The sequence below is a fragment of the Schistocerca serialis genome, chromosome 3 (assembly GCF_023864345.2).
Source record: "Schistocerca serialis cubense isolate TAMUIC-IGC-003099 chromosome 3, iqSchSeri2.2, whole genome shotgun sequence".
In the NCBI taxonomy this organism is placed as follows: Eukaryota; Metazoa; Arthropoda; class Insecta; order Orthoptera; family Acrididae; genus Schistocerca; species Schistocerca serialis.
In genome coordinates, this window is record NC_064640.1 from 761,729,672 (window position 1) to 761,755,708 (window position 26,037).

Sequence of the window (26,037 nt, forward strand, 5' to 3'; positions counted from 1 at the left end):
TAGTCGCATGTGGAGAACCCCCTAAAAACCAAACCCAAGCTATCTGGACAGGTCAAAGGCGACTGATGATATTTCGGAAATTACTCTTGTCTCACGAGGTGAGCGTTTTATAGGGGGCTGGCCAACCTGTTAATTTATGGAGTTGTACTGGTGGGTGGTGTTGGAGCCAGCTGAACTCGAATACCTTTTTTCAAGGACTGAGGTGGGGGGTTGTTAGTAAAGGGACTTTTTTCATACGTCCCATCACGACTTCCTTTAACTGTGCCAAACTCTTCATCGCAGAATAACACTTACTCCCAAGGTACTTAATTATTTGTGGGATGTAGTCCAATCTGTGACTCCTCCTACAATTTTTACCCTTTACAGTTTCTTCTAGAACTATCTGTTGCAGATAGGTGTAGGCCAAACCTGCCGTCTGTTTAGCATGTAATTTGTAACTACTCAGAAGCGGAAATAGCGTTGAAATACTTACCTAGTTTACAACCATGTTTTAGGCACCATGTTGACAGATACGTGTGTGTGTGTGTGTGTGTGTGTGTGTGTGTGTGTGTGTGTGTGTGTGTGTGTGTGGAAAACAACACTTCGATACGCTAAAAATATGGCAATATTTACATTGTCAAAGTATATTTACATATATTTGAAATTTTGAATTAACATTGTGACAACTGACAAGCACCACAGATCAATTTAGACGTGGACAGTAATTAATTTTAGGCTCGATTGTGCCTTACACTAAGTGCGGTAGGCAGATCGAAGTATGAACACTGCCGTCTGTTGCAGAAAACACGCGACAGGACCGTAAAGCAGCAGTTGGTTTTCTTTCACACTTTGAAATTTTGTCGAATAGCATTTAAAGAAAAACACATCTTCTGCAAATACATATATCATTTAAAGTTTACCTGGCTGATGTGGAAAATAATTAATTTGAGGCTGTACTGTGCCTTACACCAAGTATTGTTGTTAGATTTGCTATATCAAATTATGAACGCTGCCATCTGTCAGCAATGACAACCAACAGGAGCACAAAGCAGGTGCTGGTTTTATTTCGCAATTTTGAAGTTTTGCAAAATATTACTTAAAGTAAAACTAATATTCAGCAACTGTTTATTTCTAATTTGTTAATTACATTCATAAGCAAATCTTGTTTTTAACTATTTATGGGGAGTATGTTCTATACTCGTTCTCATAACCCATAGCGAATGCTGTATACTTTCCAACGAAATTTACATATGCGACTGATTAGACAATCTATAAACAGTTTTGCATTGTAAAATAAAAACATAGTTATCAATATTCTTTTACGTGCCACCATTTTACGTAATTAAGGTGGAGGTTAGTGTGTGTGTTCTGCTAACATATTTTAGATGTGGAAATACTGCAAGTTACTCTCCCTACGTATGTGGAAAGGGGAAGGGGTTACAAAGCACAAGTGAGCTATGACCACCATGCTGGATATTTTGTAAATTTTCCATTGCCGCAACTGGATAAGTTCCACCAATTATAAATTTGATTGGTTTGCGAGAGAAGGAGGAGGAAGGAGATGAGGCTTGACTTTTTATATGATGATGTCAGTGGTAAAGATGATGATCACTGATAAGAGTGATGATGTCACTTATAAGGGTGGGGCTTGTGAAGCTATCTGTGTGGGGCACACGATCTGCATGTGATCATCTTCATGACCTCCAGCAGATGTATGAAGATCAACGTTTTCTAGGTAGTATATTGATATGTCACTCAATGGCTACGAAAGCACGGCCAAAAAAAGGAATTACGCAGAAAAGTATAGTGCTCATTCGGCTATCACGTAAGAAACGCATGTTTTGATACTGGGATCCTTGCGTGGTGTTCACGTGATCAGACTGTAGCAGGTAGATGGAGACACTGTGCTTAAGGATCGCCAGTGCCTGAGGATGTTGACGGTCACGGAGGAGCGGGAGAGAGAGGAATAGGCCGATGAAACAATAAGAAGAGGTGCGTGATCACAGTCGTGAGTGTGTGCATAGAACTGACAAATATTAACAACTGTTGAAATCATGTCAAAGTTGCAAGATATCACGACTATGACGAGCAAATAACAGGCGAAACAATGTGCTAATTTCAGCGTTCGCCAGTGTCTTAACGTGATTGTAAAAGATTGTGCTGTCTGTACTAGCTCTGTACATAACTGTTAGTACTGATAGCAATTCATGGCTAAAACTCTTATACAATTGTGGTCTTCTTGCTTAACATAATCATCTTACCACGAATATGACGTGAAAAATTTACAGTGTCATTACCATGATGAGAATGATGCACTCAACCAGAGTTTGCCACTGTGATACAGGTGAAACAGAGCACATTTCTGGCATGTTAGAGAAGCCATCCGTTCGGGCGTAAATTACAGAACAACACACACTTTCAAAATGAGAACAAAGGGATTCAGTATTCATGCCGCAGATTCTTTTAGCAATATCAGGGAATCGTATTTCGACAATATAAAGCCATTGTCCAACAAAGAATTAAATGTCTATAGTATGGATATAAACAGTAAAAAACCACAGACTTAAAATTCGGTATTAGTTATTAGACAAGTTAATCTATGTCTGTCTTTTAACGGCAGGATAAAATCAGCAGTTTTATTTCATTAGTATTGTAGAGGGTCGGCAGAATGAAATAGGCCCAGAAAATACACTACTGGCCATTAAAATTGATACACCACGAAGATGACGTGCTACAGACGCGAAATTTAACCGACAGGAAGAAGATACTGTGATATATAAATGATTAGCTTTTCAGAGCATTCACACAAGGTTGGCGCCGGTGGCGACACCTACAACGTGCTGGCCTGAGGAAAGTTTCCAAACGATTTCTCATACACAAACAGCAGTTGACCGGCGATGCTTGGTGAAACGTTGTGATGCCTCGTGTAAGGAGGAGAAATGCGTACCATCACGTTTCCGACTTTGATAAAGGTCGCATTGTAGCCTATCGCGATTGCGGTTTATCATATCGTGATATTGCTGCTCGCGTTGGTCGAGATCCAATGACTGTTAGCAGAATATGGAATCGGTGGGTTCAGGAGGGTAATACGGAACGCCGTGCTGGATCCCAGCGGCCTCGTATCACTAGCAGTCGAGATGACAGGCATCTTATCCGCGTGGCTGTAAGGGATCGTGCAGCCACGTCTCGATCCCTGAGTCAACAGATTGGGGCGTTTGCAAGACAACAGCCAGCTGCACAAACAGTTCGACGACGTTTGCAGCAGCATGGACTATCAGCTCGGAGACCGTGACTGCGGTTACCCTTGACGCTGCATCACAGACACGAGCGCCTGCGATGGTGTACTCAACGACGAACCTGGGAGCACGAATGGCAAAACGTTATTTTTTCGGATGAATCCAGGTTCTGTTTACACCCTCATGATGGTCGCATCCGTGTTTGGCGACATCACGGTGAACACACGTTGGAAGCGTGTATTCGTCATCGCCATGCTGGCGTATCACCCGGCGTGATGGTATGGTGTGCCATTGGTTACACGTCTCGTCACCTCTTGTTCGCATTGACGGCACTTTGAACAGTGGACGTTACATTTCAGATGTGTTACGACCCGTGCCTCTACCCTTCATTCGATACCTGCGAAACCCTACATTTCAGCAGGAAAATGCATGACCACATCTTGCAGGTCCTGTACGGGACTTTCTGGATACAGAAAATGTTCGACTGTTGCTCTGGCCAGCACATTCTGAGAACTCTCACCAATTGAAAACGTCTGGTCAATGGTGGCCGAGCAACTGGCTCGTCACAATACGCCAGTCATTGCTCTTGATGAACTGTGGTATCGTGTTGAAGCTGCTGGGCAGCTGTACCTGTACACGCCATCCAAGCTCTGTTTGACTCAATGCCCAGGCGTATCAAGGCCGTTATTACTGCCAGAGGTGGTTGTTCTGCGTACTGATTTCTCAGGATGTATGCACCCAAATTGCGTGAAAATGTAATCACATGTCAGTTCTAGTATAATATATTTGTCCAATGAATACCCGTTTGTCATCTGCATTTCTTCTTGGTGTAGCAATTTTAATGGCCAGTAATGTATTTCATACATCCTGCGACAGGGAATCCAACTTACAACATCTGCGCCGGAAGTGGATAATGTAAGTTAGGTTGCCTAAATTAAGGTGCATGAAAAATTTTCTGGGATAGTTTCAGTTTGCCCGCCCGTAGATCGTTTTCTGTGCCACCTTTATACTCAGTAGCTGCAATCAAACTATGAACACGAACACACTTCAGAAAATTTCTACACTCGAACTGAACAACTACAGCATCTAGGTGAGGCAGTATAGAATATGTCGGAGTACTGTGGCTGACCTGAAGCCAGAGGATGATGAGGCAGGCCGGCAGAATGGTGGCGGCGCTGGCTGAGAAGACGACCTGCGCGGGGAAGCCGAGGTCATTCACGTCGCGCCACGTCGCGTCGTAGCAGAGCGTCAGCACCATCCTGGACACAGGTCACCAGTAATCACTGCACACCGCGTCGTTGTCGTTTCCACTACCTATTATAAGCTCATCTGACAAAATATAAGTAACGTCCTGCGCAAGAGAGGGCACTGATCGCTTTGAAGCGATGTAGATGGTGTAGAAATGTTTAGGGGGTGAAGTGGTGAATATCTGCCACTAGACTGTGTGGAATCAGCGCCACAAAAGAGGTCGACGTGAAAATGTGACATTCTCGCTTCCCACGCCCGGGTTCCCGGGCTCGATTCCCGGTGGGGTCAGGGATTTTCTCTGCCTCGTGATGACTGGGTGTTGTGTGATGTCCTTAGGTTAGTTAGGTTTAAGTAGTTCTAAGTTCTAGGGGACTGATAACCATAGATGTTAAGTCGTATAGTGCTCAGAGCCATTTGAACCAAAATGTGACAAAATAGCATAATAGAGCTACCGTACAGTCCAATCCAGGATTTTGGCCTGGAAGATCCTGAGCTCATAGACATTTGGTAGGACCGTTCCCTCTCCAAGTTCTCTAGAGTAAACGAAGGTAATTCCTTAATCTACTACACATCGTGGTAACAAAAGTCATGGGATAGCGATATGCACAGATGCAGCTGACAACAGTATCGCTTACACAAGGCATAAGCGGAGCAGTCAATTATACTCTGGTGATTCATGTGAAAAGGCTTCCGACGTGGTTACGGCCGCACGACGGGAATTAAGTCTTTGAACACGGAATGGTAGTTGGAGCTAGGTGCATGGGACATTCCATTTCGGAAACCATTAGGGAATTCAATAATCGGAAATCAGTAGTGTGAAGAGTGTGCTGATAATGCCAAATTTTAGGCATTACTTTTCATTACAGACAAAGCAGGTCCCAACGGCCTTCACTTAACGACCGAGAGCAGCGGCGTTTGTGTAGAGTTTTCACTGCTGGCACTGCGTGAAATAACCACAAAAATCAATGTGGGACGTATGACAAACGTATACGTTAGGGCAGTGAGGCGACATTTGGCGTTAATGGGCTGTGGCGGCAGACTACCGACGCGAGTGCCTTTGCTAACAACACATGGCCTGCAGCAACTTTCCTGGATTCGTGACCATATCGGTTGGACCGTAGGCGACTGGAAAACCATGGCTTGCTCAGATGAGTCCAGATTTCAGTTGGTAAGAGCTGATGGTAGGGTTCGAGAGTGGCATAGATCCCTCAAAGACCCAATTTGTCAACAAGGCACTGTGCTAGCTGGTGGTGGCTCCATAATGGAGTCGGCTTCGGTTTGCATGGAGTGGACTGGGTCCTCTGGTCCAACTGAACTGATCGTTGACTGTAAATGGTTATGTTCGGCTACTTGGAAACTATTTACTGCCGGTTATGGACTTCATATTCCCAAACGATGTCATGACACCGGACTACAGTTGTTTGCGATTGGTTTGAAGAACAATCTGGATAATTTGAGCGAGTGACCACCCGACTTGAATCCCATCGAATTTGTACAGGTCATAATCGAGCGATCAGTTCGTACACAACACTCTGCACCGGTAACATCTTTGAAGTTGTGGATGGCTATAGAGGCAGCTTGGCTGGGGCTTCGAACGACTTGTTGAGTCCATGCCACATCGAGTTTCTGCACTATGTAGGGAAAAAGGAGGTCCGACTCAATATTAGGAGGTATTCCATTAAGTTTCTCACGTCAGTGTGAGACCAACCACAATAGTGAGAAAATTTTAGAGACTCGTAAGTGTGAATGGTATGTTGCAAAAAATCTCTCTCTCTCTCTCCCTCTTGTCTGTTTAGGTTAAGAAGGAACATGTGCAATTTTTTTTTGGGGGGGGGGGAGGGGAGGGCTGCAGTGCGAAAGCCCTTCCTCCCCCGTCTCCACCCCTGGATTCACCTCTGAGCTGTCGTCTTTGTAGTTGACCATGACCACATCGTGAGTGAAGTTGCCAAATTTTTCGATGAACCAACGCTGACTCTACAACGGGTCTACAAGCAACGGTGTACCACTCGCAGCCATGAAACATGGCGTAAGAACAGTGGCTGTAAAAGTTTCATAAACGACAGGGAGTGGAGATGGATGTCGCGCCTTGTCAGTAACAGTCAGTTTCAAAGCCGACAGGAATTACTGCTGCCACTCAGTGTCCATCACAACCAGTTTCTGAGTGAACTTTATGCAGGGAACTGAGTGCACCGAACTTTATACTGAGACATGTGACCTGCAGTGCGCGGAGGGTCTACTTCAGGCCGTAGGGGGTTCTTTGATCTTTTGGGGCTGTTTTTCGTACCAAGACTTGCTCCCAACGATTCAGGTTAAGTTGTACATGAAAGAGGATATTTATTTCAGTATTCTTGGTGACAGAGTGTTGTCGGTTCATCTTCATATTGAATATGCTATGAATACTCCAGTCTTTCAAAATGATAACGCCCGTATTCTCACTACTGCAAGCGAATGTTCTTGGTTCGACGAACTCTCTGGCACCCTATCACACATCGAGAGATCCCCTAAATTCTAGTCCCATTGAAAATGTCTGGGACTACTTGCGACAGCGGGCGAAAAGTTGCAGTCAACGTCACCGCTCTTTGGTAACTCTGAGGGATATAACCATCATCGAGTAGCTTCAGTTGGATATGGCATACCTGAAGAAACTTTTGGACTCTCATCATCGTCGAATGTAGGCACTTATCAAGGCTAAAGGTGATGTTATACAGCATTAACGAGTGTTGCCTGTGGGTGACTAAGTTTTCGCCTCGTAACCTTAATGTTACAACTTATTAGGGTTGCCTCCGGAAATTGTTTAAATTAATGAAAGAGCAGACCCAATATTGAGTCACAGCCCATTGTGATGGTGGTATCCTTAACAGACACGCTAAAACTTTGACATGTAGAGATTTTCTGGAGCTCTTAACTATAATCGTGCAGCTACTATACTACATGAAATTCGCAGAGGATTCAGGTTATATCCAAAAAAGAGTCGCTGTAACAGTAACTGCAAACTAAAACAATTTCGTGTAAGCGTTTACAGACTTCGGTTAATCCGTCAGTGGTGTAATGGAGCCAGGGAAGACTACTGAAGATGAAGACTATACTTACAACTGTGGTCAAGCCACTGGTCTGTCTGAGAATTTTCCGATTGGTACACAACAGATACCACGGGACACAATATTCATGTATCATCATACTTTTGACGTTCCGTACCTACAAAAAATGTATGAACTACAGGTGATGCTAGTTGTGTTCTTCAAAACCTTGCATTAGTTGAAGTACACCACGGTATGGTAAATGTATAGCATTCTATGGGAAGCTGACGGACGTCTGAAGTCATTCAATATAACTGAAGTGTTTTACGGCAAAGTATGAGCAAGCGTGGCTTTCCAAGATGCAACAGATGGTACGATTCAATGAAACGTCTTAATTCGAACTCAGATATGTCCATGCAGTTGAAAAGAGTGTTTTTATTTGCGGCGTTTCATAGTAGACAATGAGTTTCAGTACATGAAAGAGTTTTTAATATCTTATGGCACTTCTGCTGAATCTGGATGTAATGAGAGGCGACAGAATCATAAGAGGCAGTCAAACGAAAACGAGACATATGGAAAAAGTAGGTAAGCTGTTTATTATTTGAAAAGTAATATCCATAATAGTTAATTCATTTGTCCCACTGTGAGACAAGACGGACAATGCCTTCATGGAAAAATCTTTGCGGTTGCTTACAGAATAATAACTGTACCGAGTCGTGGGTCTCTTCGCCTGAAGTAAATCGACGGCCGTAAATGTCTTCCTTCAGTGCTCCAGAAACATGGAATTCGCACGGGAAGAGATCGAGACTATATGGAGTATGTGTAAGGGCTTCCCAGTGAAATTTCTGCAGCGTAGTCGAAACAACCTTGGCAACATTATCCTCCAACAGAATGATGCTGTCTGTCAGCATTCCTCGGCTTTTAGACTTTATGGCGCGCTTCAGTTACTGCAAAGTATCCATGTACCGCTGTTCGTTAATTGTAGAGCCCTATTCCAGAATATCAATGACCTTGCAACCAAAGAAAAAGTTCATTATGATTTTCGCGGGGCTGGCGTGCCAGTTGTTTTGACCACGCTCCAGATGTTCGGCTGGGAAGCCCGTACACATCCATCATACAGTCACAATCTCTCCCCATGCGATTTACATGTTTTTAACTCTGAAGGAAGACATTAGTGGCCGTTGATTTGCTTGGGAGCGAAGAGATGCACTCATGGGTACATCATGGTTTCATAATCAATCGCAAAAATTATTCTTTGAAGACACTGACCATCGCCGGCCGGTGTGGCCGAGCGGTTCTAGACGCTTCAGTCTGGAACCGCGCGACCGCTACTGTCGCAGGTTCGAATCCTGCCTCGGGCACGGATGATGTCCTTAGGTTAGTTAGGTTTAAGTAGTTCTTAGTTCTAGGGGACTGATGACCTCAGATGTTAAGTCCCATAGTGCTCAGAGCCATTTTAACCAACGTTGACCATCTTGTTTCACAGTGGGATAAATTTAATAACAGTTTGGCAATTACTTTTGACATAATAAGCGGTTTACTGAATTTTTTTCCACCTGCCTCATTTTCATTTGTTACCCCTTTCATATTATGGACTTTTAATATCATGTTTGCTGGCGCTATGTATAAGATTGCGAAGACTGGAGAACAGTCCCCTTAAATATTGCAACATAGCAGCTACCTATCGAGGGCTGTCGAGGAACGATTTTAACACCTTTTCACTTTTTGCACATTAGGGACGACATGTAATTACTGCAGCATTGTATACAATGTAGCCAAGGAAATCGAAGGAATTGAGTGACGAGTCTGAAAGTGAGATTTTGAAAGAAAATAATTATATTTAGATTTTGTATTGGATTCCAGAAACTAAAATACCTTATAACCACAACAACAGAATTTTCCAAAAGCAAGGGCAGAAATAGTGATTTCTCGATTTCTGTGTTGGAGAGGATAACGATTTTAGAGTTACCCCTGAAAAAAGCAATTTTCAGAGGATTGTGACCTGCTACCCTCTTTGGCGCTGTTGACGCGTGTTTTCATTTGCTACAATGACAAAACTCCCAATATATATATACACTGATGAGCCAAAGCATTTTCACCACTGACCATCCCGAGACTGAATGGCACCAGCTGGCGTTGCGGGTACCGGGCGCCGTAGGAATATACGGGCCACAAATGAGGAAATTCGCTAACATAAACGACTTTGAAAAAGCGCAGTTTGTTATGACCCAGCGCCTGCGTATGTTTCTCAAATAAATGTTGCGCTGCTCCAACGTGTGTATTCACTGATCGCAGGAGACGAATTGAAAACTACTTGATGCAATGCATCCCACTAACCAACACAGCATCGTCAAGGCAGCTGTTGGAGCTAATCGAGCATATGCACACCTACAGGCTGACAATTATTGAACTACACTCCTGGAAATTGAAATAAGAACACCGTGAATTCATTGTCCCAGGAAGGGGAAACTTTATTGACACATTCCTGGGGTCAGATACATCACATGATCACACTGACAGAACCACAGGCACATAGACACAGGCAACAGAGCATGCACAATGTCGGCACTAGTACAGTGTATATCCACCTTTCGCAGCAATGCAGGCTGCTATTCTCCCATAGAGACGATCGTAGAGATGCTAGATTTAGTCCTGTGGAACGGCTTGCCATGCTATTTCCACCTGGCGCCTCAGTTGGACGAGCGTTCGTGCTGGACGTGCAGACCGCGTGAGACGACGCTTCATCCAGTCCCAAACATGCTCAATGGGGGACAGATCCGGAGATCTTGCTGGCCAGGGTAGTTGACTTACACCTTCTAGAGCACGTTGGGTGGCACGGGATACATGCGGACGTGCATTGTCCTGTTGGAACAGCAAGTTCCCTTGCCGGTCTAGGAATGATAGAACGATGGGTTCGATGACGGTTTGGATGTACCGTGCACTATTCAGTGTCCCTTCGACGATCACCAGTGGTGTACGGCCAGTGTAGGAGATCGCTCCCCACACCATGATGCCGGGTGTTGGCCCTGTGTGCCTCGGTCGTATGCAGTCCTGATTGTGGCGCTCACCTGCACGGCGCCAAACACGCATACGACCATCATTGGCACCAAGGCAGAAGCGACTCTCATCGCTGAAGACGACACGTCTCCATTCGTCCCTCCATTCAAGCCTGTCGCGACACCACTGGAGGCGGGCTGCACGATGTTGGGGCGTGAGCGGAAGACGACCTAACGGTGTGCGGGACCGTAGCCCAGCTTCATGAAGACGGTTGCGAATGGTCCTCGCCGATACCCCAGGAGCAACAGTGTCCCTAATTTGCTGTGAAGTGGCGGTGCGGTCCCCTACGGCACTGCGTAGGATCCTACGGTCTTGGCGTGCATCCGTGCGTCGCTGCGGTCCGGTCCCAGGTCGACGGGCACGTGCACCTTCCGCCGACCACTGGCGACAACATCGATGTACTGTGGAGACCTCACGCCCCACGTGTTGAGCAATTCGGCGGTACGTCCACCCGGCCTCCCGCATGCCCACTATACACCCTCGCTCAAAGTCCGTCAACTGCACATACGGTTCACGTCCACGCTGTCGCGGCATGCTACCAGTGTTAAAGACTGCGATGGAGCTCCGTATGCCACGGCAAACTGGCTGACACTGAAGGCGGCGGTGCACAAATGCTGCGCAGCTGGCGCCATTCGACGGCCAACACCGCGGTTCCTGGTGTGTCCGCTGTGCCGTGCGTGTGATCATTGCTTGTACAGCCCTCTCGCAGTGTCCGGAGCAAGTATGGTGGGTCTGACACACCGGTGTCAATGTGTTCTTTTTTCCATTTCCAGGAGTGTACATGAAAAAAAACATAAATTAGTTACAAACTACTGCGTGTACACACTTTATTCAACATGGAAACGTCACTACAGATATTCGGATTTAGGTTATGACGTGTTAGATGTGCCTGCCATTCTTGGTGATGATGTGGCGAAGACGCATAGCGAAATTTTGTATCACCCGCTGAAGTGTCGGAATGTCAACGCTGTCGATGATCTAAAGCGCCTAAACAAGTCTGTGTTCACAATGCGAATGATGTCAGACATGTGAGACATAAATATAAAAAACTGGCATATTTTGCTTATCTTCAGTCCATTATGCCATATGGTATCATATTTCGCGGTAACTCCACAAACCAAGAAAAACATTTTAGAGTACAGAAGCGTATAATAGGAGTAATGTGTAGTGTAAATCCAAGACATCATGCCGAAACCTATTCAAAGAATTGGGCATACTAACCACAGCTTCTCAGTATATTTATTCCTTAATGAAGTTTCCAACTAACTGCTTAGTACACAGTATCAGTACTAGAAATAAGAAGAATATACATAAAGATTTGAAATCACTTACTCTTGCCCAGAAAGGATTCCAGTATTCAGCAAAGCACATTTTCAATGAGTTACCAGCAACCATTAAGAGTTTAGTTTCAGACAAGGCACAATTTAAACATAATTCCACCAGGCAACCTGACATCAACTGAGCACGTCTGAAACGCCGTCGACAATGAGCCTCCGTGCGCATTAGGGGCCGGTTCCGCGGGCGTGGGTCAGAATGGCTGTCGAATGTCTTCGATGTCTCACACTGTCGAAGTGATGAGGCATCTGTAATGTTATCAGGAGAAAGAGGCTGATACACGTTACATCGTAGTAAAACAGGATTGCACTTCTCTCGGTATCAGTCAGGTTAAAAATTTTCAAATACGTTCATTTTGTTTTTTCGAACAGTATACTTTCGCTTAGTTCGTTTATATTTTCAAGAAGCAGGTTTTATAGGAATTGCAAATGTCTGTGATTCTTTCGCGTCCAAGACTTTGTCAGTCTGTAATATCTATATTTTCCTAATACTGTAAATTTTCTACAAAAAAAAGTTTTTTTAAAAAAATTTCTAATGTAAAATATAGAATGGGAACTACTTTTCTCTTTCTTGGTTTGTATCCCGTATCTTCATGGGGTCAGCACCATAATTTATGGATTTGTCAACGTTAGTGGTAGAGGGTGGTCAGACGCCCTTCCTGTCGCCACTCCTCTTCCTCATCCCCCCCCCACCCCCACCCTGCGATGAATTTGTGTACACCATACACCATCTGTCTTATGAAAATATAGCTAATGTTTTCCAGTTGTTTGTGAAATATATAACTCAGGCGGGACGTGGGTACCAGCGCAGTATTCACTTAAACAGATGCGGAAAACCACCTAAAAAGCAACATCCACACTGGCCAGCACACCGGTCATCGTAGTTAATCCATAAGGCGGAAACAATCAGACACCAGCACTCCTCTCCGAATCCCGGAAGCGGCGTGCTAACGCGGCAGGTAAAATACAGGGCGCGGCGCTTAGATCTGGACAGACGAAACTTTTTTTAAAGCAAATTTATTAAAATAAAATACAAAATGAAAATCCTTTTACATACACTATGTGATCAAAAGTATCCTGACACCTACAAAAACATAACTTTTCACATCAGGAGCATTGTGCCGCCACCTGCTGCCAGGTACTCCATATCTGCGACCTTAGTAGTCATCAGACATCGCGGGAGACCAGAATGGGGCGTTGCGCGATACTCACGGACTTCAAACGTGGTCAGGTGTTTGGATGTCACTTGTCTCATACGTCTGTAATCAAGATTTCCACACTCCTACACACCCCTAGGTCCACTGTTTCCGATGTGATAGAGAAGTGGAAACGTGAAGGGACACGTACAGCACAAAAGCGTACAGGCCGACCTCGTCTGTTGACTGACAGAGACCGCCGACAGTTGAAGAGGGTCGTAATGTGTAATAGGCAGACATCTATCCAGACCATCACACAGGAATTCCAAACTGCATCAATATCCACTGCAAGTACTATGGCAGTTAGGCGGGAGATGGGAAAACTTGGATTTCATGGCTGAGCGGCTGCTCATAAGCCTCACATCACGCCAGTAAATGCCGAACGACGCCTCGCTTGGTGTAAGGAGCATAAACACTGGATCATTGAACAGAGGAATAGCGTTGTGTGGGGTGACGAATCACGGTACACGATGTGGTTATCCGATGGCAGTGTGTGGGTATGGCGAATGCCTGGTGAACATCATCTGCCAGCTTGTGTAGTGCCAACAGTAAAATTCGGAGACGGTGGTGTTATGGTGTGGTCGTGTGTTTCATGGAGGAAGGTTGCACCCCTTGTTATTTTGCGTGGCACTATCACAGCACAGGCCTACACTGATGTTTTAAGCACCTTCTTGCCTCCCAGTGTTAAAGAGTAATTCGGGGATGGCGATTGCATCTTTCAACACGATCGAGCACCTGTTCATAATGCATGGCCTGTGGCGGAGTGGTTACACGGCAAAAACATCCCTGTAATATACTGGCTTGCATAGAGTCCAGATCTGAATCCTATACAACACCTTTGGGATGTTTTAGAACGCCGACTTTGTTCCACGCCTCACCGATCGACATCGATACTTCTCCTCAGTGCAGCACTCAGTGAAGAATGAGCTGCCATTCCCCAAGAAACGTTCCAGCGCCTGATTGAACGTTTGCTCGCGAGAGTGGAAGCTGTCATCAAGGCTAAGGGTGGGCCAAAATCATACTGAATTCCAGCATTACCGATGGAGGGCGCCACGAACTTGTAAGTCATTTTCAGTCAGGTCTCCGGATACTTTTGATCACATAGTATATAAGTAGTGGTATCTTTCAAGAATAACATTACTAGATGTAACCTCCGCAATGACGGCTTCCAATCTTGTACTGCAGCTATCGTACGCACTCTTCAAAACAGCGCTGTCCATATTCGCGAATTCTGGTTCGACAGCGGTGCGTAGAGATGCGACATTAGCGTGCCTCGTCCTATTGGTATCTCTTTCTACTACTTGCCAAATCCAGGCTATTCGGGGGCCAGAATTCCTTTGACCTGAACATGTCAACGTTATCCGAGAGCCAACTTTGGACTAAATGGCTCGTATGAGGTCCTCCTCTGCCATCCGACTCATTGTTCGCCAACTGACATTCAATAGCCTTATTGTTCGCCAGCTGACATTCAATACTGACGCCAATATCCTCAGCAATTGCCCGGGTCCTCCGAAATCAGCGCCTGAGCCTTTTCGATGACTGCCGCAGTTCGTGACAAGCATTTCTTCGAATGAGGTTTCCTCGCCGATTTAGCGGAACGTTCCCCATACTTCTCCGAAGCATTAAACTTGGCCACAATATCGTAAACAGTTGTTCTCGGGAACCCGAAGAATCCAACTATTTCATTCGCGGCCATTTGAGGTTCTGACTGTTTACTAGATGCCTATGGCTTTCTAGAACGCCAATCGCGACCTCCGGCTGTACTACGATATGGCGGGAAATCCAAATTGAAATTTGCCCGGATTGAAACGCCGCACTAGGTACTGAATGGGAACATTTACATCAATTATATCAAAAGTCAAAATGCTTTCGTAAATAAACTGTTCTAAATATGTGTGTTGCATTTTATATCTATGACGTTGCAACATTTTTGGTGGTAACTACACCCATGCTCATAAATTAAGGATAGCTGCAGAATGTGGTGCCACACAACGTGGCACTATACAAAACTTGTGCTAATACCATAGGCACATAGGGAACACACACGACACAGATCTGGAAGTCCACGGGATTGGTGATAAGTTGAGAAAACCGTCCCGAAACACATGTGCTACAAAACGCCACTGTTTACTGCGCATGTACCCCGACATCGATACAGGATATGATGATGATGCACACGTACACAGGCCGCACAATTGGTTGGCATACTCTGGATCAGGTAGTCGAGCAGCTGCTGGGGTATAGCCTCCCATTCTTGCACCAGTGCCTGTCGGAGCTCCTGAAGTGTCCTAAGGGTTTGAAGACATGCAGCGATACGTCGACGTGCTCGATACGTCGACCGAGAGCATCCCAGACGTGCTCGATGGGGTTTAGGTCTGGAGAACAGACAGGTCACTCCATATCTTCTGTTTCAAGGTACTCCTCCACGATGGTAGCTCGGTGGAGCCGTGCGTTATCATCCATCAGGAGGAAGGTGGGACCCACTGCACCCCTGAAAAGGTGGACATACTGGTGCAAAATGACGTTCCGATACACCTGACCTGTTAAGAGTTCCTCTGTCAAAGACATGCTGGGGTGTACGTGCACCAATCATAATTTCACTCCACATCATCAGACCACGGCCTCCATACTGGTCCCTTTCAAGGACATTAAGGGGTTGGTATCTGGTTCCTGGTTCACGACAGATGAAAACCTGGCGAGAATCATTGTTCAGACTGTACCTGGACTCGTCGTGAACATAACCTTGGACCACTGTTCCAATAACTATCAACTGTGTTCTTGACACCAGGCTTTATGGCCTCTCCTGTGACCAGGGGTCAGTGGAATGCACCTTGCAGGTCTCCGAGGGAATAAACCATGTCTGTTCAGTCGTCTGTAGACTGTATGTCTGGAGACAACTGTTCCAGTGGCTGCGGTAAGGTCCCGAGCAAGGCTACCTGCAGTACTCCGTGGCCGTCTGCTGGCTCTGATGGCGAGATATCAGCCTTCTTGTAGTGTTGTACACTGTGGACGTCCCGTACTGTAGCGCCTGGACACGTTTCCTGGCCTCTGGAATCGTTACCATAATCTTGAGATCACACTTTGTGGCACACGGAGGGCCGGAGCTACAACCTGCTGTGTTTGACCAGCTTCCAGTGGCCATAGTATTCTACCCCTCATAACGTCGTCAATATGTGTCCTTTGAGCCATTTTAAACACACAGTTACCATTAGCACGTCTGAAAACGTCAGCACACTTACTCGCTGCACCGTACTCTGACATGCACCAACACACCTCTGCGTATGTGGACTGCTGCCAGCGCCACCGTGCGACGACCGCAGGTCAAATGCACCGCATGGTCATACCCCGAGGTGATTTAAACCTGCAAAATGAGCATGTGTGTAGCTTTTCTACAAGTAGTATAGTAGACTGCCATATTCTTTCTCTATCTTTTCATCTTCGTCTTGCGACGTCGGATGTATACCCGAACCATCGTTATCGGTGCTAGTTTGCTATCGATTCTGACGAGAACTACCCTATTACTGAACTGTTATAGTAACTCGCTCCCTGCTCTTCTTAGATTTGTGGCTGGAAGAATTGTGTAGTAAAGAGCAGGCATATGGTGAATTTGCTCGGAATGTATTCAGCAATTGTGCTTATTTTTTAAATCTAAAATAATTACTCAACGTAATGTGTGTGAATTAAGCAAATAACTAGAGATACCTGAGGGAGGCTTCCAACAACTGGGTACAGTGAACTATCATCAAACTCGAAAATGAATGTGCATAATGTTCGTCGTTTTGGAATTAAATAGAGGTAGAATTGATGAATTCTACATGTATTTGGGCGTGAACAAGTAAGACCACAGTAGGAATCTCTGATTTAACTGCTCTTTACTGCAGTCATGAGAAATATATAAGTTATCTACCGGGAAATTACTTACGATTTGAAGACGAGGATTAAGGTTCTTCGGCGCAGGACAGGCGTCTTGAGCAGGCCAAACACGCTGGCTGAGGTCTCAGCGGCTTCTGCTGTGATTTTGTACGACATTTCCTGAAATCAACACAGTGTATGTTACTTCCATGTGTCCATTACGATTAATTTGTAAAAGGCGTCAATATTGTAGTAGTTGGAAAGCTGGCGTCGAAGCTGGTGTGGATATCACCCGCCAGACTAGCAGCTAAGTTCACCTTACGAATTTTAATCAACCATTAAAGACTCACATTCGTCGCACTGGAACGCTGGGGGTGCTGTAGTACTGATACCAGGCCATCACGTGACCCTTCAACGCTGATGTAAGTCGTGGCAGTGAAGTGTGTACATTATTGCCAATCGGTTGTGTGGGATCAGTGGATTAAGATGGGTCGGCGTGCAGACGTAATAGAATAGCAGGAGGAGGACGTCGTCTCTGACCACATCACGAATAAAGTTTCCCAGTTTGTTGATGTGTCAATGGAGACTGCCCATCGTGTCTACAAGGAATAGTGTACCACTCAGAGTGTTACATCTCGGCCATGGAACTATGGTCGTAAAAGGTTCCTAACCGACAGCAGCCGGAGACGAATGTCACGCTTTTACCAATAATCTTTCAAACCCGACAGGATACCTCGCATAAGGCCACTGCTCATAGCAGCACCTCAAGCTGCTCGTCACCAAGGGGCTAAACTACGCAGGAACTGGACGGTAACCGGAGGCGTGTACTTTGGTCCTACGTATCACCATTTGACCTCTTTAAAAATGATGCAATACTTATAATGTGTATTTTCTGGAAGATAGCGAGATGCAAATCGTCAAGTACACCGACAACCTTATGAGGCGCTTAATCCGTAGTGTGTGAAGGGTGTAGTTGATGTCTTAGGTGGGTCTGTGATATTTCAGAGTATTTTTATATATTATGACCTGGGCAGACGCATGCAGGTTACCGGGAAAAAAGAATTAGGACCTTTATTTCAATATTCTCGGTGACAAGTGCTGGCCTTTTTTCCCTAGCTTCATTTTGAGTATGCTATCGACCCTCCCGCCTTCCAGTGTCCCTGCCACACCTCACCTATCCCTTTAAATCACTCGAAATTAATCTCCTGTCGCCTACTACACTGAAGGGCCAAAGAAACTAGTACACCTCCTTAATATCGTGTAGTTATCAAGGGTACACGAGTGGGCCTTCGGCTCTGAAAGCCCATATCGATGATGTTTCGTTGATAGTTCGCACGCTGACACTTGTTGACGGCCCAGCATTGAAGTCTGCAACAGTTTGTGGAAGGGTTGCGCTTCTGTGACACTGAACGATTCTCTTTTTCTGGCCGCAGCGACGTCGGAGATTTGATGTTTTACCGGATTCCTGATATTCACGGTACACTCGTGAAGTGGTCGTACGGGAAGATCCTCACTTCATCGCTATCTCGGAGATTCTGTGTCCCATCGCTCGTGAGCCGACTATAACACCACGTTCAAACTCACCTAAATCTTGATAACCTGCCATTGTAACAGCAGCAACCGATCTAACAACTACGCCAGACACTTGTATTGTATAGGCGTTGCCGACCTCAGCGCCGTATTCTGCCTGTTTACGTATCTCTGTATTTGAATACGCATGCCTATACCAATTTCTTTGGCGATTCAGTGTATTTGGAACAGTGGGTAAAACGCAATAATCAACAGACCCTCACTTTTGTAGCTTTACGGGATGTGATAATTAATGGGTGGCTTCAGCTGGATACGGCATACCCGAGAAAATTTGTGGCGCCTCTGGTTCGCCAAATTGAGGACATTATTAAGGTCGGAGGCAGTGTCACACGGTATTTGCAGGAGACCTCCTGGGTGTGACTAATTTCTCCCAGCTGAGTTTATTTACACAGTGAAACACTCTGTGGTGTCACCGCCAGACACCACACTTGCTAGGTGGTTGCCTTTAAATCGGCCGCGGTCCGTTAGTATACGTCGGACCCGCTTGTCGCCACTATCAGTGATTGCAGACCGAGCGCCGCCACACAGCAGTTCTAGAGAGACTTCCTAGCACTTGCCCCCAGTTGTACAACCGACTTTGCTAGCGATGGTTCACTGACAAAATACGCTCTCATTTGCCGAGACGATAGTTTAGCATAGCCTTCAGCTACGTCATTTGCTACGACCTAGCAAGGCGCCATATTCAGTTACTATTGATATTGTGAATCACGTACCGTCAAGAGCGACGTTCATCATTAATGGATTAAAGTTAAGTATTCCACCAGCTACGTCCGTATTTCTAAATTCTAATTTCCTTGTCCTGTTCCAAACCTCACACCAGCCTGTGTGAGCTAGAACGAGTACCTTTCGGCCTCCTCTAGTAACACGGTTTTGGCTCTCCTGCCAACCACAACATTGGCGACGAGGCAAAACCGCGTTCTTAACTATACTGCCCTGATTTACTTGTGTAATGGCTTCGCCACAATCTCCAGGTGTACTGCCCGAATTTATCGCTCACAGAATCAGCAGATGCAGGCATTACTGTTTGCCCTTGGACAGCTCGTCGAAGGTCAAGCTGCAATGCAAAACGATGCGGCAGCCGCCGCTCCACCGCTAACGCAGCCACAACACGCTGTTGCACCAACTTTTCGACCTTTTGATGCTGCACTGGAAAGCTGGACAGAGTGGTCACGCCAATTCGGATTCCATTTCGCCGCCTACAGAATTCAAGGTAACGAGCGGCAGCCTTTTTATCATCAGTCTAGGTGAACACGTACCGTGTGATAGTCAAATTATTTCCCCGACGCGACGTAGCAACTCTGTCCTACGAAGAAATTTTGTCTGCATTAGATACATATTTCAAAGAATCAGTCAATGTAGTTGCGAAAAGGTATACCTTCTTTCGTACAAAATGTACGGCAGGTCAGACTAATCGGGAGTGGGTTGCAACCTTGCAAGGCCTTACTAGGGATTGTGCTTTTGAGTGTCAATGTGGACTCCTTTATTCAGATACTATGGTACGTGATGCAATTGCACAGAACGTTTCTGATGATCGTATAAGGGAACAGATTTTGAAGCTAGTCAATCCCTCCCTCGCGCCCGGCCGCGCCGCTGCCGCCAGGCTCTCAGCCACGTGTGCCGCGCCGGCAAGCAAATGCAGTGCTCAAATCCTGCCCGCGGTGCGCTACTAGACATTCGCGTGAGAATTGCCCGTCATGCCAAGCTATTTGCTTTTATTGTAATAAAAAAGGACATGTTCAGAGTGTTTGCCGGAAAAAGCTCAGATCGGAAGCCAGGCCCTTTGCTTCGCGCCGGAATCGGAATCGAACCAAGGATACTTAGGCTCGCGAAACTTCCCCCATGGAAATTCATGTAGTTCATTCCACTCCGCCCAGTGCCACTCTCTCTAACAGTGACTGTGTTCGTCCCACAAATAGTGTGCGTCGACATTGCCGGAACTCCCGTCAAGTCGCAAGTGATTTTGTACCAGTGTCAGTTCACGTTGCACGAGACAGTCGCTCTTGTCGTCAGCAGGACAACAAACTTTTTGTGGACTTGGACATTAACGGCAAAGTGATACCATTCCAGCTCGATACCGGGGCTGCAGTTTCACTGATTAATCAAGACACTTACAAACTGCTGGGCACACCTCCGTTGCATGCCGCAAATGTTAAGTTAACTAGCTATTAAGGTCAAGATATCCCTGTGTTAGGACAGTGCAGCCTTCTTGCAACAGACAAAGGACAAACAAAATATGTGTCATTTTATGTCCTTCATTCTTCTTCTACAGTGAACTTGTTTGGTTTCGATTTATTTCAGTTGTTTAACTTGTCTATAGTAAATCAGGTCCTATCAGTGAACCAGACTGTGCCTTCTGACAGTGTTTCTCGTCTATGTGAAGTATTTGCAGACATTTTTGCCTCAGTTGCGCCAAGAACTATAAAGCGCATTTGGAACTGAAAGTAAATGCGCAACAGAAATTTTTCAGAGCGCTCAATGTTCCCCACGCATTGCGTGATGAGGTCACAAAGACATTACACGATTTGGAATCACAAGGTGTAATTGAACGTGTGCAGGCTTCTCTCTGGGCATCACCCTTAGTAATTTTGCCAAAACCTCCCGGGAAATTGAGACTTTGTGTGGACTTCAAGGCAACAGTGAATCCACAACTAGTGATTGCAACTTTTCCTTTACCCTGCCCGGAAGATCTTTGTGACAAACTGTGCCCAGGTAAATATTTTTCGAAGTTGGACCTCGCAGATGCGTACTTGCAAATACCGGTGGACAAAGAATCCCAGCACATTTTGGTGGTTAACACGCATCTTGGGTTGTATCAATTCAAACGACTGCCATTGTTTCAGCAATATCTACAAACTGTTTGTGCATCGGTCTCTACTGCAGCAAATTATCTGGACGATATTGTGATGTCCGGAAAGATGGAAGAAGGAACATTTGGCCAATCTCAGAACATTATTTCAGGTCTTGCGACAAAATGGTCTTCGCTTGCGGATGGACAAATGTGTGTTTTTGCTCGTGATTTGCCATACCTGGGACATGTACTCAATGCCCAAGGCATACATCCCAGTCCCACGCACCTTAGTGCCATACAAGACTTGCCTTCGCCGCAGAATTTGAAGCAGCTACAGAGTGTGCTGGGAAAAATAAATTACTATAACAGATAGGTGCCACATGCCTCTTCCATTTCAGCTCCGATTCATCGCTTACGCCGTAAAGGTATTCCGTTCGTCTGGACGACGGAATGCGAACGCGCCTTTCGCCAGTTGAAATCGGCGTTGCTTTCCAATACTTGCCTTACGCCATTCGATCCCCAGAAGCCCCTTTTGTTGATGGTGGAGGTATCGGATTTCGGGATCGGTGCTGTGCTTGCGTACAAAGATGGATCGCACGATCGCCCTATTGCCTTTGTGTCCAAATTGCTCTCATCTGCGAAAAGAAATTATTCACAGATCGAGAAAGAAGCATTGGCTCTCGTATTTGGTGTTACAAAGTTTCATGATTTCTTGTATGGTCGTCACTTTACCATAATCACGGACCACAAACCTTTGACATCGCTTTTTTATCTGACCAAGCCTGCACCTCCACGTACAGTGCAGAAATTCATTCGCTGGTCTATTTTCCTCTCGCAATACCGCTACAATATCTTGTATCGGTCCACTGCTAAGCACGGAAACGCCGATGCGTTGTCCAGCTTGCCTGTTACTGAGGATAGGGCATTCGATTCCTCTGAACTTGCTTGCATGTTCATTGATGCGGAAACCGATGACGTGGTCGAATCGTTTCCGATTGATTTTCGTCGTGTAGCTACAGCCACTGCTGCCGACCCCGTCCTTGCTACCGTTCTGCGTTTTGTTGCTACGCTATGGCCCTTGTCAAAGTCACGGATCCGTTGGTTCGCCGATTTTTTGCTCACCAGGAGAGACTTTTTGTACGACGTGGTGTTTTGTTGTTGCGTTCTGATAATGATCAGTCCAGGGTCGTGGTACCACGTTCGTTACAGTCCTCTGTCTTACAGCTTCTCCACCAAGGACACTGGGGTATAGTGAGAACGAAACAACTTGCTCGTCAGCACTGTACTTGGTTCGGAATCGATACCGCGATTACGAATATGTGCTCTTCTTGCATGGTGTGTGCCGCACAACAATCAGCACCACCACGGAAATTCTTTGCATGGCCAAAAGCCACTTCCCCTTGGCAACGCTTACACATCGATTTTGCTGGTCCATTCTGGAATGCTCGACGGTTGGTTGTGGTAGATTCATTCAGTAATTTTCCTTTTGTTGTCCAGATGTCTTCCACGACGTCATCTGCCACCATCCAAGCGTTATCTGCTATCTTTTGCATTGAAGGTCTTCCACAGACTATTGTTTCCGACAACGGCGCACAATTCATGTCTGCAGAATTTCAGTCATCCTGCAAGGCCAATGGTATTCAACATCTGACGTCCGCGCCGTTTTGGCCGCAGTCAAACGGTGCCGCTGAACGATTGGTCAGGACTTTCAAGTCACAGATGTTGAGGTTAAAAGAGTTGCATTCTCGGGAGGACGCGTTATTGCTCTTTTTGTCCTCGTATCGCTCTCAGCCCCGAGATGGTCGCTCGCCGGCTGAGTTACTCCACAGTCGCCCTCATCGAACCTTGATGTCTTTGCTACATCCGCCGCATCAAGTTCCTGTGCAGCAGCAGACACCTGCTTTTGCCCCAGGTGACGTTGTCTACTACCGCCACTACCGAGGTTCACGGCGTTGGCTTGAAGGGCGCATTCTTTGCTGCTTCGGACGCGCTATGTATCTGGTTTTGCGGGCCTCTGGTGAGGTGCGTCGGCATCTCAATCAGCTACGCCTCTGTCGTCGCACGGGATCTGCCGCTCCCCATCTGCTTTCAGCGACGGTGCCGTCCGGTCAGCGCCCTGGGGACCCATCTACTGGCTCGCCTCAGCCCCAGGTGTTACCGACGCTGCCTTTCATTTTGCCCCATGGCGGCGCGCCGACGCCGCCGCCGCCGCCGCCTGTTCTCCCGCCGGCGACGCCCGCAGAGGACGTTTCGCTGCAACCGCCGGGCGCTTCCCTGGGTCACGCGCCGCAGATCGCTTCCCGTGACCAGTTGTCCTCCGACATGGAACTCTTGCCCGCTCCGGACCATATGTCGTCTTCGCCCATCGGGTGCCCCGGCCCGATGGGCCCGATGGAGGTCGACCCTTCGGCCCCTCCTGTCTCTTTACGGGCGCATACACCGCATGTTGACGTGCACCCTGGAGCAGGTTTTCAGGCGTTTCCTAGCTCCCCGCGGTCCGAATGGCAGGGTGCGGGTGGCACAGCCTCGTCTGTTGTTAGGCTCACCACCTCGTAGCATACGTGCCACAACCGTACGCCGACTTGCGGGGGAAGAATGTGGTGTTACCGCCAGACACCACACTTGCTAGGTGGTAGCCTTTAAATCGGCCGCGGTCCGTTAGTATACGTCGGACCCGCGTGTCGCCACCTCTAGAGAGACTTCCTAGCACTCACCCCCAGTTGTACAACCGACTTTGCTAGCGATGGTTCACTGACAAAATACGCTCTCATTTGCCGAGACGATAGTTTAGCATAGCCTTCAGCTACGTCATTTGCTACGACCTAGCAAGGCACCATTACCAGTTACCATTGATATTGTGAATCATGTACCGTCAAGAGCGACCTTCATCATCAATGGATTAAAGTTCAGTATTCCACCAGCTACGTCCGTTTCTCTAAATTCTAATTTCCTTGTCCTGTTCCAGACCTCACGCCAGCCTGCGTGAGCTAGAACGCGTGCCTTTCCGCCTCCTCTAGTAACACGGTGTTGGCTCTCCTGCCAACCACAACACACTCCATGTACAAAATTGTTGAGTGGCATTGCCCTGCACATCTAACTTAAAACCTTGTTGGAGAATGACGCAACCAGCCACAAATACTTTTTAAATGTTTTATTTTAGTACCACAACCGGTTCCGGCTACCATGCCGATCTTCAGATGGTTAATTTTTTCGTTACACAGGTATTTTGACCAATAGCATGTCGTCTGTTCCACACTGCACAAGAGAATCTAGCGCCACGTTATAAGTTGTTTCATTAATAAAGATACTCTAATGTGCTTGCATTTTTTACATGTGATGCTAAGTAGCTGTGTTCGCTTACGTAAGTTCCAGTGGATGGTGATTTGTTGAGTTGTGGTCCATCTAGTTTTCTAGATTGATATACAGGGTGCACATAAGTTCGTTGTGCCCGAATTTCGGGCAGTAAATGTACGTTAAAGATTGTCAGTCTGGCAACGCTGTGATCATATGCACGGTAACAACCTCTGTCAGCAAATACACAAGTGCTGTGCAGTTGGTGCAGTGGACAGTATTTTCGGTTGGCATGCAGGAGGTCGAGGGTTCGTTTCTGGGTCGAGAATATTTGTTTTGATATGCTAAAAGTAGTCTGCGTGGTACGGTATCTGGCCTCTTAATCGTCATACAGTGATTGCACTGGTCTTCTACAAAACATTTGCAGTTACATATTACTACCACAGAAATGGAAGAACAATCGTTTTCGTTGTGCAGCTTTTGAAGAATACTTTTGCACGTCGTGGACGCAAATTGTTCCGCACCACCGCAACTGCTAGATTCCAAATCTGTTTTCTGCGTGCCCTCCCCCAATGGTCCCATCGAAATTATTTGCAAAGCTGCTAGCCCTACTGGTGAGGTAAGACCCTGACGGACTGTAAATTACCTGAGCGTGGCAAGAATAATAGTTGGTATTAATCGATGGGGCCATTGGGGCAGGGTACACAGCAAACAAATTTGGGCTCTAGTAGATGCAGTGCTGCGAAACAATTCGCGTCCACGACATGCAAAAGGTTTCTTTAAAAGCTGACCAATGAAAAAATCGTATTTCCATTTCAGTGTTCGTAATACGTTACTGCAAATCTTTTGTCGTAGACCCACTGTAATCGCTGTATGGCGATTAAGACGCCAGATGCCGTACCACACAGACTGCTTTCAGCAAATATTAGCAAATACCTCATGACCCAGAATGGAACCCTCGACCTCTTGCATGCTAACCCAAAACACTGTCCACTATCCACTGCACCACCTGCACACCACTATGCTATATCTTGACAGGGGTACTTACCGTAAACGTGAGTACGGTGTTGCCAGATTACCAATCTTTAACGTCCATATACTGCCCGAAATATGCGCAGGACGAAATTTTGTGAGATACGTTTTTATATTGCCAGTATGTAAGGAACCGCGCCGCGATGTCCGAGTGCTCGAATTTTTCTTCACCCTGTAAATGTTGTTGATTCCACTCTGGGCACATATTGTAAATATATTATTGTGGCTTACTTCATACTATTCTTAGCACACATGTGCTATGCATTTGGTATTTTTGTTTACGACGCAAAGATTATCATTAAGCAAAGATGGAAAGATATCATTCCTTAAAAATTGATCAAGGAGATAAACACAGCAAAGACGATGTGTGGGATGTGCAAAATGTAACATGTTAATAAACATGTTATTAACAGTAAG

At 46.2% G+C, this 26,037-nt stretch overlaps 1 protein-coding gene across 1 annotated transcript in view; it reads right to left on the reverse strand.

Moving 5' to 3' along the window:
• LOC126471203 (organic cation transporter protein-like) overlaps positions 1-26,037 on the reverse strand; it is a 342,130-nt gene that overhangs the window by 97,763 nt on the left and 218,330 nt on the right. Inside the window, exons 6-7 of the mRNA XM_050099316.1 lie at positions 16,990-17,099; positions 4,345-4,474 (exon numbers count right to left, since the gene is read on the reverse strand). Of these exons, the coding sequence (XP_049955273.1) occupies positions 4,345-4,474; positions 16,990-17,099 (240 nt within the window). The remainder of the gene's footprint in view (positions 1-4,344; positions 4,475-16,989; positions 17,100-26,037) is intronic.